We start from the raw sequence: 16246 nt of genomic DNA, 5'->3' as shown, positions 1-16246 counted from the left end.
TTGGTTACATTTAAGGTAGTTATAGTATTTTTAGTAACTAAATCAAAAGTTTAACTTTAGCTCAGATAGTGCCAAAGCTAGCCCTCTGAATAAATCATGGACTTCTTTCTACTTCAAATCTGAGGGTATCTGAAATAATTTTGTCATGGTCACCTCTAGAACTATGTCTGAATTTTACTGTTTTAAATTAATGTTTATTTAAACCAGACATGTCAAACATGCGACGTCACGTGATGTTGCGCAATGTATCGGGACGGTTTTGCCATTGTTGGCAATGGGGTGGGCGTGGCTTTCGCATGACGCGTCCGACCTGTGGGCCGGCAGTTTGACACCCCCGATTTAAACTAACCCCTCTTAACTGAAAAGTATGTTCTAAACTCGACAATAAGATATTACTGTCACATTATTATATGAAATCTCTTACTACTGTATAACAGAATTTTTCAAGATTAGTAAAACTAAAGGAGAAAAAAACCTGTTTTAATATTATGCCCAGAAATTTTTTTATATCTAATCATTAACATTTATTTTTATTTCCTCTCTTCATTTCCTGTAATAAATGAATTTCATTCCTGCAAAACAAAAATTCATGTTGATGTGGAGAAAAGCTATCTAGGTGCTGAAAATCCCTCTGGAGACATTCAGTAATAGAGGCAACCCAAAAAGGGGAAGAGTTTTTTCCAGTCAAATCTGCTGAGGTGAGGAAATTACAACTTAATATGCTAATGCTTGTACATGGAGTCTTCTCTTACATGGTCTTTTTAATTAACGTTTTCTCAAACATAAGCAATTTTTTTAAAAAAGTGTTTACATGTAATATTGTATGTAATGAGTCTATGAACTCTAGATGGTTGCTAATCTACCTATTAAAACAGGCAAAGATGACCAGAAATTTAGCCATTTTTCGGAAGTAACTTTATGAAACAAGGTGCAGACAAATCTAAGGAAATTTCAGAAGGTCAAAATTAAAATGCAAGAGACCGACATTGCTTATTTTCTCTTGCTTGTTTAGTACAAGCCATGTTGATATAACTGATCTTCAAACTTCTTGGAAGCTACAAGTTGACTCCCATGTCTGCTACATTTTAAAATGACAATTTGAATTAAACATTTTAAGCAGGGATATTTTGTAAAATACTGACAAACAATAAGCCTAGGTCCTTGATTACCAACCATGAAAATGCCTACTGGAGACACACACAAATCAGCACACTGACCAAACTGCCCTATGCTATATCTATGCTGTATCTGCAACATGACAATATTTCTCTTTCCTTTTAAATGTCAAAGTATGATTTGAAGGTTGTTATTTAAACACAGTGACCTGTACAATAACCAGATGTACTTCATTTAAATCTGTGTGGAGCGAGGTCTAGCAATAAAAGGCTTCTAATCTGTCAAACCCTGACATCAAATGGGTTATTATAATGAGAGTAATTCAGAGGTGAGATCTGAAAACATATTTTCCTGCTGGGATTTTCTTACAGTCTCTCATATGTATAATTTTGTTGCAGCTTTTCTTCCCTGACACAGTATGAATTTTCTAAAATCAGACTGTTACCAACTAGTAGAGTACAATAGGTTGCAAGTTTGTGTGTGTGTGAGAGAGGAAGGAATGAAGGGAGGAAGGGAGGGAAGGGAGGGTGTGTAACAGAAAAAAAAGGATGGGGAATAGAAAGAACATGCTTTTTTTAATGTCATTTTGTTAATGTTATTGCCTCAGAAAGCAACCATTTAATGAAATTCCAAGGTCAAAATACCACTTAGATAAATAACAGAGCACAATGCATGCACCAACTGAAATTCTCAGTCAGAGTTTCTTATGAAATATAGAAAAAGTTTTCTTAATATGAGCCAAAATGAGAGTTGCCAGATCTGGACTGCAAAAATCTGGACTGCCACCAGATGGCCACATCTATGTCTAGAGGGTGTCCAGATTTTTAGAAGCCAGTTAGCTAACTCAGTCAAAAACTGGAATACTCATTTCAATAATACGCTGTGGCTTGGCTTCAGCTTTTGAGGCAAAGCCAAGGTTGTTTTTTCACTTATTAATTCCTTTAATTGGAGAAAGAGAAAGTCTGTGGATAAATGAACACTTGGAACCTTGTGAATATTAAATCAATAGCCCTCTACATTCCTCTGTATACTCTATAGCATATACAGAGTTCCTAATGTACATATCCTGACAACATAAAACTGTTTATGCACTTTGGATCCCGCTAGACCAGCGGCTCCCAACCTTTTCTATACCCCGCGCCCCTAGAACGCTTCTGATATATTCTCGCACCCCTTACAAAAATTCAAAATATCGGCAACAAATTATGCATATACACTATAATTTTGAAAACCCAAGTTTTCACACCCCCTGGAATATCGTCTCGCACCCCTGGTTGGGAACCTCCTGCGCTATGGTTATATTACTGCAAACATCCCTTGTTTGCCTGACAGTGGATGTGAAGTATAGATAACACTATTGTGTTATGAAATACTAATGACTGCCACATTTAAGTCAGAGTTATTCTTGATAGCACTGTAAACAGAATTAACCTGAAGCAGGTTGCTTAGTGACTGTGCATGAAGGACTCAGTAAAACGCAAACTAATTTGCTTTTATCATAAGAAACTAGTGCACAACAGCTTCCCTTAACCTACTGCTGAGTAGCCAAAATGCACTAGCTATTAGCTTCTGTAGTAAGAAGTGAGCAGTGTGTGTGTGTGTATACTCTATGTGCATATAAGGGAAGAGAGAATGTGCTATCCAGAATCAATAGTAATACACTCTGAAAATATACTCGCTATTCAGTGAATGACACTGCATTCGTATAGGATAGTTGACTTGATTCCAAATAATCTGGAAATGGAAATGAGAAAATAAGGGGGAATAACAATTTTAGTTGTTTTAATCAGTGGCGTTAATTTTAATGAAACAGATATTGGTCAATAGTGTTTGCATAAACATTTAACATTTCTTCCCCGCAGAACTTTAAAAAAAGAAATTTCAATTTGGATAACGTTATGACTGGAACTTATGGGACATGTTCTATTGATATTAATGGTCTATGCAACGAAAATCAATATTTGCTTATTTCAAGCTCATCCCATTGTGTTCACTGAGGCTTATTTCTGGTAAATTATTCTGAGAATTACAGCCCATTCTGGAGGAATTCATTCACAGTTTATAATCAAACAGCACTTACAGAACTGTTTTCTTTAAATGGCTCCAGTTTAGCATAAAGAGAGATGCATCTCAGTTAAGGCTGACTTTAGTTTCCAAATTATTCATAGTTCTGCTTAAAACTCAAGGGATTTTTCCAAACCATTTTTTTTTGCCAGAAGCAAGATACAACTCTATTTCTTCTTAGTTTTGGATTTAATGCTAAATTTGTATCTATTATGTTCATCTGCCAATGGATTGGATTTTTCTTCACCACCTGCAAGTCTCAATATGATCTCCTTGTTGGCTCCTAAGGGAAAGGAATAAAAGGGGAACTGTATTTCTGAGATTAAATTGGTTTAGATAATTTTAGATGTCCTAAATTGTTTAGATAGTCCTACTTTTATACCAACAATTCTGTCAGATGGTTAGCCTGTTTTGTAACTGGGTTCAGAATCAGGGCCAAGTTCTAAAGACACCATGATTTGTCCATGCTGGCATTTTAAGTACTGAGGTTTTCAGAATAACTTCAGGTTGGCTGCTGGATGCCAAGGCAGTAAAAACACAGTAGAAATGATGCATCAATACGTGGAGAAAAATCTCTTAAAAGATAAGCAATTATCATAACAAGGCTTTAACTCTGTATTTTCTAAATTTAATTCTATTTGTTTCTTGGACTACATTTAAAAATATCCCAGAGCAGATAATAAATATATTACAGTCGGCCAACTCAGATGATATTAAAAGTAATAAAATAAAATACACTGCAGAGAGAACAGTTAGATCCAAATTCCTTTACTACTATGGTCGCTAAAAAGTACAGAATCCCTCAAATCAAAGTTGATACCTGCCAAATGTTTTCTTGGCAGCATTACAGGAGTGGTTTGCTTTTTCTCTGAGAATTTTCTTCTCACTTTTTAGTCTAGCCAACAATCCTTCATAATTACCCAACTAAGTCTCACTAACTAGAACTAGGATCCCTCCCTAGTGATTATTGTCCAATGACAGGTTCTTCATGAACTTTCCTTAAAAGTGGGAGAAGTTCTTCACTTTTTGCCCCACTGACACCTTTACTTTATTCTATGCTGCATTATTCTACTGTACTCTCTTCTGCTCCATTTTATCTTTCATCTTTATATCCTCCAATCCAAAAATTCACATTACAACATCCATATGAACAGTAAACCAGCCAGACATGATACTATGTTCAATAAAATGGAAAGTAATCATGACATGAAAAATTGAAGGGAATGCTCTTTGAAATAATTCCATATTTTAAGTCTTCTGAAACATTAACAAAGAGGAGGATCAGCCTAATTTCCACTGGGAATTTACCCAGACATTTTAGTAATACCTGTATAATAATTATACATAACAAATCAAAATATTCAGTGGCATATAATTCAAAAATATAAAATAACTGACAGAAAAACAACAGAAACAGAGAACACGTACAATATTAAGTTAACTGGAGTGACATTCAGGTTGAATCATACAATAGTGTCAACTCAAATAAAGTTGAAATGTGCTGTGATAAAACTGTCTTAACCAGGTTTTGCAAAGCAATCACCATTGGAGTAAGTCTTCTCCCTAAGGAGGGGCAGTTCCTTGATATAGGGTAATGATGAAAAAACAGTACCTTCTGGCCTGAGTCTTCCTAACCTCATGAAAGTGGAGAAAAATAGCAATTTTGCATAACGCATGTACCAGCATTCTGCTGGAGAAAATGGTTCTACAGGAATCTCAGCTCTAAGCCAAATATAGCTTTATAGGTCAAAATCAGCACTAATAGTACCCATTAATGTACTGGTAGCCAATTTGCTCTATTGCCATTAATACAAGGACTGTTAAATTTTGCACCAAATGCAATTTCTGAGTGGTCTTTCAGAGCAGTTCCAGGTAGATTACACTGCATAGTCCCACTAGTTGGTAATAGGAGCATGAATTATTGAAAAATCCTTCTACTCCAAGTATTGGTGCATCAGCTGCAACTAAACAAAAATACTTTGTCATGGTTTCTATCTGGCTGAGCAGTATCTATCCTGTTACACAGTCCTTAGGAAACAGGCACATAATTTGGAGTACTTCTGAATCTAGCATGGTTGCTAAAGCCTTGGAATCTTATGTGACTTTTGTCAATTTAGACTATATCTAACAATTATAACTACACAGATAAATATAACTTTGCAAGCTAAGCTCCTTATAAGAGAGACTGCCTTTCTTCAATAAGTCAAAAATATAGCAACTACATTGTTAACTAGAACTGGCAGATGCAATCGTATTAAATGAGAACACTGACAACTGCACTGGCTGCTAGTCCATTTCTGAGCTTAATTCAAAGAGATGGTATTAGCTTACAAAAGGCTGGGACAGGCTCTCTGATGGAACAGCTTCAGTTTTACTTGAAATGCTTAAGATATCTCCACACAATCAGGCCAAGTGGGAGGCTACCAGGGAAGGGGATTTTTTTACCACTGGTAAAAAACGAATAGTCAGTGGTTCAAAGTTACAAAGGTACTGAAAAAAAAAAGACTGATGATTTGTTCTCAATGTTACAACCAATGCACCATTCCCCATAGTCACATGACTGCAATTTGGGCACTTGGCAACATTTACAACACTTGCAGCCTCCTGCAGACATACAATCACAATCTGTGGGCTTCCCAGCTGGCTTTCAACAAACAGTGGATTTCATGTCTTGGTTTCAGTGAAGGGAGAAAATGCTCAGGCAATAAGCAGGTGAAGTCCATATGGGATGTGAGCCCTTGGGAGGGGGCGAGATTTGCAGAGATGCTCGGTAGGAATACACATGTATACACTGTGTTTAGGAGCAATACATTTGCAGTGAGACTTGTAAAAACACCAGGAAGGTTTGTTTGGAGAGGCATCAGCAAATAGATATAGATTAGACAAAAGAAGAGTTGCGGAAGCAGGAGAAAGAATGTCTGTATACATAATACCTTACTAGAGGATGAGGAGAAGATGTAATCCAGTAGACAGTCCATAATCTAATACCACAATATAGCTTGAAAAGTAATAAGAGATGAATCGGAAACTTGGTCAGTAATAAACCAACGTCAAAATGAAAGCGCCAAGAATAGGCATTCATGAATCACCGAGTCAGGATGCTGAAGATCATGCATCACAAAGTCAGATGCCAAAGATGCTTCCAGGAATGGAAGGTACTCCCTGGGCAGATTAAATCCTTTCCCTGCAGAGCATACACATCTGAAGCATTCCCTGCTCAGTGGTTGCCAATAATGAGGTACTGCTTGCAGAGTCAGCATCTTTCTGCTGCTTACGAGATGCTTATTTTCTCAGGCTGGGGGAGTCTGCCCTGCTTCTTGGCACCTATGTTAGCTAAAGAAGGATCGGTGCTGGCCGAGGAGAGACCTGAGAGCGTATTCAGTGGCTATCAAATCATTAGGGGCAGAGCCCAGTGGAATCTGATCCCCCCCCACATCTCAGAAGCATAGCTCTGAGGCCAGGACAATAGGGAAGACTGCAAATTGCAATCACATGATATCTCACTTAACAACTGCAGCAAAAAAGATAGTAAATTAATGTGTGGTCATGTGATGTCTCACTTAATGACCATGCTGCTTAATGGAAAATATTCCTGCCCCCTTTTATGGTCGTAAATTGAGAAATATCTATAATCCTGTCCTGTCTGTAGAATGCTCTCCTCAAAGGGCTGCTTTAATGCTTACTGTATTTTCTGCACCAGATGAAGACATTATAATACTTTTTTTCCCAGAGACAAATATTTTTTTTTCACATTTTAAAATATTAATATTTTACTGATAACTGTTTGTACTTCGTGCCCTTCTTTTTGATCTTATTTGCTGCAATATTCTCTATTTAGGTTTTATGTTTGCTATGGTTTATATGTTTCTACTTAAAAAATGTTTCACTCATTGAACACTACTTGTTACTGGTTGGTATAAAAGTATACTGCCTTGTCAATCAACCCTGTGAATGAATAAATGGAGATTCTCTTCACCCCATGAAATTGGGTTTCCTAAAGTCAAACTAATAGACTAATTTTCTGTCACATGGATATTACTACAAATTACATAAATATATCCTTTTCTTAATAAATTTATACTAAGTACACATGTGTGTACAGTGTGTGTGCATAGAAGTTCCCACACACACATTTCTGGAAGCAAGTTATAAACAAGATTGACAGATTTATACTGTGATTCTGAGAAAGCAATCAAAACCAAAACAATATTTGTTCATGAGATATACAAATGCATAACTGACAAGCAGGTGGCCCCAATTTTATCCAAACCCACAATTCTCACTTTATGAACACAACAGAGAATTGAGTTTATATCTCAACATAGAAAGCAAAGACATATCAATTATTTTGATAAAAGCATTCCTAGAATGCTCTTTCTTTAATCCATGTTGCTTCTCTACTCCATTACTGTCATTTTTTTCAATTCTCAACCACTTTTATGAAATTATGTCAGTTTTGATTTAGTAAATAGTTAAACAGAGAACAAAAAATAGTATCATTGGAATAAGGTCCTTTCTTACTGTACCTGTGAGCAAAGAATCTTTTTCTATTTTCTTGATAAGCATTTTATTTAAGGATGTCATTTAATTGGTTATGGCATCTGCCCTCTGATGTGGCATCCCACCATATTGCTCTTACCTTAATGATTTTCTGAAACTATTAAAAACATGGTTCATCCAGACCTTGGGATAGGATAGGAGCCCCTATGGGTTGTGTCTCTCTATGTGTGACACTGAGTTAGTTTTCTCGCCTGGTCTGGGGCTGCCCAGAGCTGTTCAGAGGTTGGGCCGCCTCAAATCATAAATAAAATTACGATAATATGAAAAAGTCATTTATTTGATCTACACATTTAAAATTTGTCTAGGACAGTGTTTCTCAACCTTGACAATTTTAAGGCATGTGGACTTCAACTCCCAGAATTCCACAGCCAGCAATGCTGGCTGTGGAATTCTGGGAGTTGAAGTCCACATGCCTTAAAATTGTCAAGGTTGAGAAACACTGGTCTAGGAGACTTACCTATTTCCTAAAACACCCAAATAAAAGATAACAGGGTGTGTGTAATTTATAACATATGTAATATATAATGTAGAACAGTGCAGATATTCCTATTAAAAATGAAAGGAAAAGGTGAAAGGAAATGCCCCTCTCTCCCTCTCTTTTTGGTTAAAAAAAACTTACTTGTACATTTGTTAAAAAACCAAATAGGAACAAGTATGTACATATTTTGAGAACCACTCAGCAGCAGGAATCAATTCCTCCTTTAATGAACTGAAGCCAGCACTGAGGCAGAGAGCAGCAGCTGTTTAACAGCTCATCCTAATGCCATACAGTAATTTAGGCCAAGAAGCAAACTCTATGTTATCCAACTGAGTTTTCAAGGGGATTCTTTTTGGAAGCTGAAATACAGTTGCTTTTACTGCAAGTTATTGCTTAGACAATCAACTAATACCAATAACAATAACAAGAATTATAATTTTGTATACTGAGGTCCATTAGAATCTCAACTTTGGGAACTGCAGGATCAGGTTTCTGTGCACAGAAAGACTTAATTTAGTTTTACATAAATTAGGATGCCACAATCAAAGAAAGACTTGGTTAGAAAGCTTACTGAGTCCAGCCACTTTTTTATGCAGTTAAAAACACCCATGATGGACTGTCAGATTCTACTTGAGCACAATACAGGGAAATCCCACCTCTCTGAGGTATTAATTCTATTTTAAATTGCTTTTACATTTAGGAAATCCATATTAGTATTTAATCAAACTCTGCCTCCAAATAACTCACACTTATTATTCCATAATATGCTCTGGTTATGATAAGATAATAAGGATCAGGTCCTGGTTTTCTTCTGACATATTTTCAGGTACCTGTAAAGTACTAGAGTACGTCATTCCAGTCTTCTCAAAGTTAAAGATTCCCAATTCCTTTTTAAGGAGCATGGTTTCTAGAAGTCTATTTTCTTTCCTATCCTTCTCTGAATCTGTTCTAGTTTGCCTCAGTCCTCCTTAAAATAAAATCTATAGAACTGGACACAAAATGGAAGGAAACTGACCAATAATGCCAGAATAATGTAAAATAGTTTTTCCTGCAATTTGGAAAATATATTTTTGCTGATGAAGCAAAACCCATTCATAGTTAGTTTGGAAGCAGCTTTTATTCAAAAATCTTTGTCACAAGGACTATTGCCAAGCTAGATATTTTATATCGGTCCATGTGATAAACAACTATGGGTCTTTGTTAAAGTTTATTCTGTTATTTTCAGCCTATTTTCTTGCCTATCAGTATTACTTTCAAATTTGTGTCTTCTTTGATATAAATCTACCCAAATCCATGTCTTGTCCAATTTGATAAGCCTTCCTTCCACCTAGTTATCAGTCAATAAAAATTGAATTCAAAATTAAGTATAATGACTATGTTTTGCTACACTACTAGAAATTCTTCCTCATTAAAAATTCACTAAGTTAATTATATAAACCAGGAGATTGGTTTAATGTGGGAATTCATTCTCAAGTTTTGCATCTATAAGTAATTTTGCTTACTATACACACATCAGTACAAATATGTTAGGAACAGTAAACTTCTTATGGAGAATATTGGAAAATAAACTTCATGTTTTAACTAGTGCAGAAACTAAAAACAAACAGCAACTGCAGACTTCATATAAATTCATTACGCTCTTTTGCTGTATTAAATGTGCATGCTATGAGTTGCTTTTAAAATTGTAATCTCAAATCAAGCATCAAGATGAAATGGATTGCATCAGCCACAGTTTTGTGTAAACGTATACATCCAGTGGAGAAAAAAAAAACAGCCTTATCAAATGCATCACAAGCATATTGCCTTCTAAAACTTTTTGCCCTATTTTTTTGGTCTTTGACACATAAATGTATTATGGCTGTTAACAATATTTCCTTGGTCCATCAGCAGCCTTACATGCTCAGAACTCTGGAGAAATGTGAAAAAGTGCTTGCTATCAAAAGCAATATGAAACATGAATTTCAAATTGAAACATAGCACCAGATAATGCTGATAGAGAACGCACTTGTTTGTAAAGAAATATATGTACAGTATATATTTGTACGTGTGTATACATAGCATGTGTGGCACATGTGCATTCTCTCTCTCTCTCTCTCTCTCTCTCTCTCTCTCTCTCTCTCTCTCACACACACACACACACACACACAGGGTCTGTTATTTAAGTTTGCAGTGCAAAGAGAATTTATATTCTGCACTCATCCATACTAAAAACAATCCGTTCATTTGCATTTACAGAAGTGTATATAAGAAAAAAGAGCTATATTTTTAATAACCTGATTTGAATTTCAGCACCACATTGCAAAACACAGATTTGCTATATTGCCACCTCACTACCACTAAGGCCATCAGGCTGAACAAAAGTGATTACATCTCTGGTTCTCCTAGTCTCAGACTCTGGCTATTGGCATGATAAAATAAATTATTATTTCCTCAAAATGCTTTACATGCTTTGATTGCCTGATGTAACACCTCATCAAATCTCAATCCCACGTAGGCATGCATCGAACTGAAGCCTGAGAAGGCAGCAGGCATATGTGTGACAGTGATATGTGACGTACAAGAAAGAATCATGGGTGATGAGCATGATACATGTTCAGGTTACAATGACATTTGATGCTCAGGCGACAGAGATGTGCCTAGTTCCCTGTTCTTGAGCACAGATTTTCATATCTTCTTTCCCAATGGCAGCCCTGTCACTTTCTAAATAGGAATCCTCCTAAGGAGCACTCTGTGTAGGGACAAGGAGCTGCAGCCAGCAGCAAAACCAGTCCAACTCCAACAAGGCCCCTAGAAATGTCTTCCAAGGAGAGGAACACATCTTAGCTCAACTTCCTAAGGATTTCAGTACTTATTTGTTTAACAGCAATACAAGGGCCTTGACAATCACATAAACAACCATGGCTTCTCACCTTTTGTTACCATGACTTTAGGAAACACCTAAATCAATCTTTAACAGCAACCTAGATGAAGCATGAATGGCACCAAAAAAAGGCTGCCCCTTTCTGACAGGGACACTGCTTAGTAGCCATTGCAGAACACCTGAGAGGTTTATTTAAAAATAAAAATGCCACTTTCATTAGAATTCTGCTAGTGTTGTCTTAAGGCCTATGTAGTCCCACATCCTTTCCCCCCATCATGAATAGGTAACTATCTGGATGCCAAAGGTGAAACTCACAAGAAAGAACTTGTTCTGGTAACTGTTATGCAGCAGCCTCATTCAAACAATCTGTTAATACACATTATGGCTGGTTGATTTGTGGCTGGTATCGTAAACGAACTCACCTAAAATTCTTTCTTGGAATTAATTCTTACAAAAGTTTACTATGGTATATGAACCAGCTGCTTCTTGAATACTGCAAATAATATGCTATGTTCATGTTTAATAGCACTCATAGTCTTAACTTTGGAAACGTCCAAATGGGTCAATATCACTATATTTTAGTTTGACTATGGGCTATGTTAAAAGCATTTCCTTTTATTTGTCCTGAATTTTCCACTGAGCTTCATCAGAATCTACAACGTATTATTATAAGAAAGTAAATCTTATCCATGTACTACACCGTACAAAGTTTGACACAGTTTTATTAATATTTCCTTTCTAAGATGGTATGGTAAGATGCCAATCTATACTAACAAATGTTATCGGTGCTTTCTATTCAGTAAACAGTCCTGTGGTAGGAAGGAGTGGCAAAACAAGGATGTCTTCCATTGTTTAAAGGGATTCATTAACTTCACAAAACTAAAGATGCTTCCTTTAGAAATGTTAAAAGCTACAATGTGTGGACTCAACACAGCCTATCTGAGCCAGCGTGTCTCAACTTGGATGCTCATCAGGAGACATTCAAAATTGGGAAACCCTTAAAAATTTAATTTCAACTTTATTTGTTGCCTTTATTACTTCTTCATATCTAAACAGTTGAGAAAGTCTAAGTTCACTTCTTGCTGCCATCCTTCATTTTTATAGTGCACTCACTGTATCCTTCCATGGTAATTGCAGAGATTTGTCACATCTGAGCATATTCTCCTTATCCATTATATACAGCTTCTAAATGTCTTTGTAGGGGTGGAGGGAAGAAAAAAAGGAAATCAATTTATGGCACCTTGCTTTTTCAAGGTTATTTCCTGCTCCTAAAGAGCAAACTTATTATTTGGAATAATGTTTCAAACCACTGTACAGAGAAGAAAATCTTTAAACTGGGCTGGGATTTATTGTAGTTAAAGTAGTGCTTTGATTACATAAGATCCATAGTATTCAAACCAAATCCAAACAAAAAAAAATTAAATTCCATGGAATAAAATAAACTGCAAAGAGCAATTCTGAATGAGTTACATTTAATTTATATATAAATGGAGTTGGGAGACTACATTAAATACTTGCAAATTATAGTTCTTAAATCTTGTGACTCAAGGTGTTAGAAATATCTGTTTTCAGAGGGAAGGGGGGAAATTGTCCAACCTTGAAGGTTATGGTTGGAAGTTACACAACAGTGTCCAAGATGGCACTCTATATGTATGATAATAATAATAATAATAATAATAATAATAATAATAATAATAATAATAATAATAATAGTAGTAGTAGTAGTAGTAGTAGTAGTAGTAGTAGTAGTAGTAGTAGTAGTAGTAAAGTTGGAAGGGACCTTGGAGGTCATCTAGTCCAACCCCCTGCTCAGGCAGGAAACCCTATAAAATAGCACCTAATAAACTAGAAGTCTACATTTTTCAGGACCAAAAAATCTTGTTATCCCAGAAATAATACAATATGGTACAATGCTGAATATATTGCTAAACACATCACATGTAGAAATGTCTGAACTGGTTTTTTTAAAGGTGTAATCTTGTAGTCACTTGCCTGGGAGTAAGCTTCACTGAACTGAATGAGACGGATGACTTATATAAAAATGCTGTATGTTATATCTTTGATGTTAATTAGAAAAGAAACTTCTATATCAAGGTAAAGGATATAACCATCTGAATCTCAAATCTTGATCCTCAAGTTCTGGTTAGCTAGCACTCATTTTCTGCCTCAGTAGAAGTGAATCTGCTCTGATGCATGCCATTTAAATTAATTTAATAAATTTATTTAAGGTGAATTGCCCCCCCCCCCCAAAAGGCAAACTTGCTCTCCTGACTTTGCAAGAGCCTGGATTACATTGCATCTTCTTGTAATCCCTTAGGGAAATCTAAATGCCCCCAGTTTTAGTGCAAATATCATTTGAATATTATACTTCTCACCAGCACTAATGATTTTCAAGTGGGTCATCCCATATGGAACTTACCTATTTTTTTTTATAAAATGATTTCACAGCTTTTGGAGTATGTAAACCCACACCCACATTCCATTTTGAGTAAACTTCAAAAGCTCTTCAAGGAGGATTCTTGCCTGTTTGTTTGTATACACAGACACAGATGCAAATAAGCTTCTACAGATCAAAAAGTTGTAATAATTTGCCTTGATTTCCTTGGTGGTGGTGGTAGAGGATTGTTAGCAAAATCAGGATTAAAAAAATCTTGAGTTTTCCAGGTGACCAACTGTTTACTCATTAAATAAAACTCTTTATGTTTTGAAATTAAGCTATAATTCTGTTAGGTTAGTAATGTGTTGCAAAAATAAAACCCACAAAAATCTTATAAAAGGAAAGTTATGGGATAAGAAGATAATAATTGGAAAATAATTCTCTCTACCTCAGTTAGATACATGCTAGCAAATTCAAGTTACTCTGGTGGAGGAATTAGTAAATTATCCCCACCTGATTAACATAAAACTGTCTAAATGTTGATATCATGGCACTCTGCGTAAGCCTTTTATTAACTTAGCTTCTGCAATATTCTTTTCCTGTCAAAAAGTAGAATGTTTTACTCCAGGGGAGAAATGAAATGTGATGATTATCAACAATACAGTCATGGAAATATCAGAGTTTCTTGGTATTGCTCCTAGACATCGATGAAATAAAAAAAAATGGAGGACAGGTAATGGTGCAGAAAAATGCAAAATTTAATTCATTTTCAGCAGATGAGAATCTTGCCTTCCCTTTCAGGCATGAAGGGAAAAAGCCATGCCACAAGCCATGCAGTACAGGTGACATGCAGATTTTAAAAATCATATCTGACACAGTTAGTAAAACAAAAACCAAACTGCTTTTCCGATGCAAGTACTGTATTTGCTCTTGGGTGCTTTTGGTAGCCAAATGGCAGCTAAATGGCAGTACAGAAAAAAATCTGTCAAGATTCCACAGCAAGTCCAGTTGATACGGCTACCTACCCGTACTGGTCAGGCTGATGCATCATGGGAGACTGAGCGTTGCCATAGTTGGGATGCTGTGAAGAAAACATGGGGCGTCCGCCAGCCCCAGACTGGCTGGGATAAGCAGGCGACCGAATGTATGGTGGCCTAAAGCAGAACAAAAGAACAACTTCTTTGGATTTGTATTGGACCACAAGCTTGGACCTGATGGCAGGATTCTTCTTGCTTGAAAAACAGCCATATTGCTTTCTCTTACTCTCTGGCACTAAGGAGAAAAATGTGGTGCTTCCCTAACCTTAAATGGTGGAGTTCATCTCATGCTCCCTACAGGTGTTTCCTTTTGCAATAAAAGTCCAGTAATGACTTAGTCTTTCTATAAGTAAAAATGTAAGAAGGGTTGCTAGGAGATGAAAAAAGTATGAAGCACTGTATCATAGAAAATAGAAGTTGAAAAGCAAATTCTAAAAAAATGGAGTTGCAAGATGCCTCATTTATGAACCTAAAATATTTCATACACTAATTATAATAAATATCACAATTGATGCTGTGAAATGCAACACTTGATTTTACTGCAAATGGCCTCCTTTTAAAATTAAGAGTTATTTTTGTTTTTACACCCAATTTTAACTTCTGAAAAATATGAATTGTTCAAAGAAAACTAAACCCACTGGCCTGCTAAATTGCACAGGCTTTCAGTTATTTTTATGAAACTGTTGGTTTTACATTAAGAGGATACATTAACAAAAAACAAATTGCTGTTTTATAAATTATATTCCTCACAGTTCAAACAAGATATACATTCTTAAAGTAATAAAATAAAGGTCAAGCAATCTAATAAAATATTCTTAGCCTTTCTGGTAGTAATGGGATTATCTGCATTTTGAGCACTTACTGGTAATGTATATGTAATGCAATGAATGCTTTTTAAAAAAATGAATATATAATGTTTATACTTTTTGAAGTATTATAAATATGCATGCTGTTTTATATGCATACATTAAATATACAGATGCATATAATAGTAACACTGTTTTGCAAAGTAATCATGAAATTCATTTTTCTCTTAATGAAATTTCCACTTATTTTAACACAGTGAAACCAAAAAATACAACCAAGAACATGAATACATGTGTTTGCTATAGGTGCCTATAGGGAAAGGACAGCACATGCAAATAGTCTTTGCATTTTTGTAGATCTTAACAAACTTCAATTCAATTAATAGTTTAAGGGTCTGGAAAGGAGGCTGTGGTTATTGGATCTGACAACTGAATATAGACTTGTTTGAGGAAGAGTTTTCTCATTCTAAAATGACCAGAGAATCTGAGTATAGAAATCTAGATGATGGACCCACTTTGTTACTTAGGATGACAGATACCAATCAGATATTCTGATTAATTTATACAAAAGTTGCTTGCTATCGACAATGGCTTAGGTTCCTTTGCCAATGGCTGCAGATAAAGTGTTCTGAAAGCCTAAGATATCTTGCTTGTCTTTCCAGTAATGCTACCTTTTTCCACAATTTATTTTATCACCTTCCCCAACAATTTATTGTAGTGCTTGCATAGACTTAAATGTGTTCTTTCAGAATGGTGGAGGTTAAATGCAGGTAGTTTATGTTTTAATCGGTGGGATTTCCGCCTCTGTATTTTTTGTTTTCTGACAGAAAACATGCTGTAAAACCTCCAACACTTACCCTTGTCATTTTGGTTTGGTTCAGCCCATTCTACTGTTCTCTTTCTTTCACACACAAATGCATTTTACTTAGCATGTACATTGTCAGTGCT

The 16246-nt window shown here is 35.8% G+C and overlaps 1 protein-coding gene across 1 annotated transcript in view; it reads right to left on the bottom strand.

Annotated features, from left to right (window-relative positions):
- The window catches only part of ARID1B (AT-rich interaction domain 1B), a 378023-nt gene that overhangs the window by 48239 nt on the left and 313538 nt on the right, over positions 1-16246 (bottom strand). Inside the window, exon 10 of the mRNA XM_029285097.1 lies at positions 14481-14609. Within this exon, the coding sequence (XP_029140930.1) occupies positions 14481-14609 (129 nt within the window). The remainder of the gene's footprint in view (positions 1-14480; positions 14610-16246) is intronic.

The sequence above is a fragment of the Protobothrops mucrosquamatus genome, unplaced genomic scaffold (assembly GCF_001527695.2).
Source record: "Protobothrops mucrosquamatus isolate PMUCROS unplaced genomic scaffold, P.Mucros_1.0 scaffold1274, whole genome shotgun sequence".
In the NCBI taxonomy this organism is placed as follows: Eukaryota; Metazoa; Chordata; class Lepidosauria; order Squamata; family Viperidae; genus Protobothrops; species Protobothrops mucrosquamatus.
The sequence above is the reverse complement of the archived record's forward strand: the minus strand, read 5'-3'. Positions and strand labels throughout refer to the sequence as shown.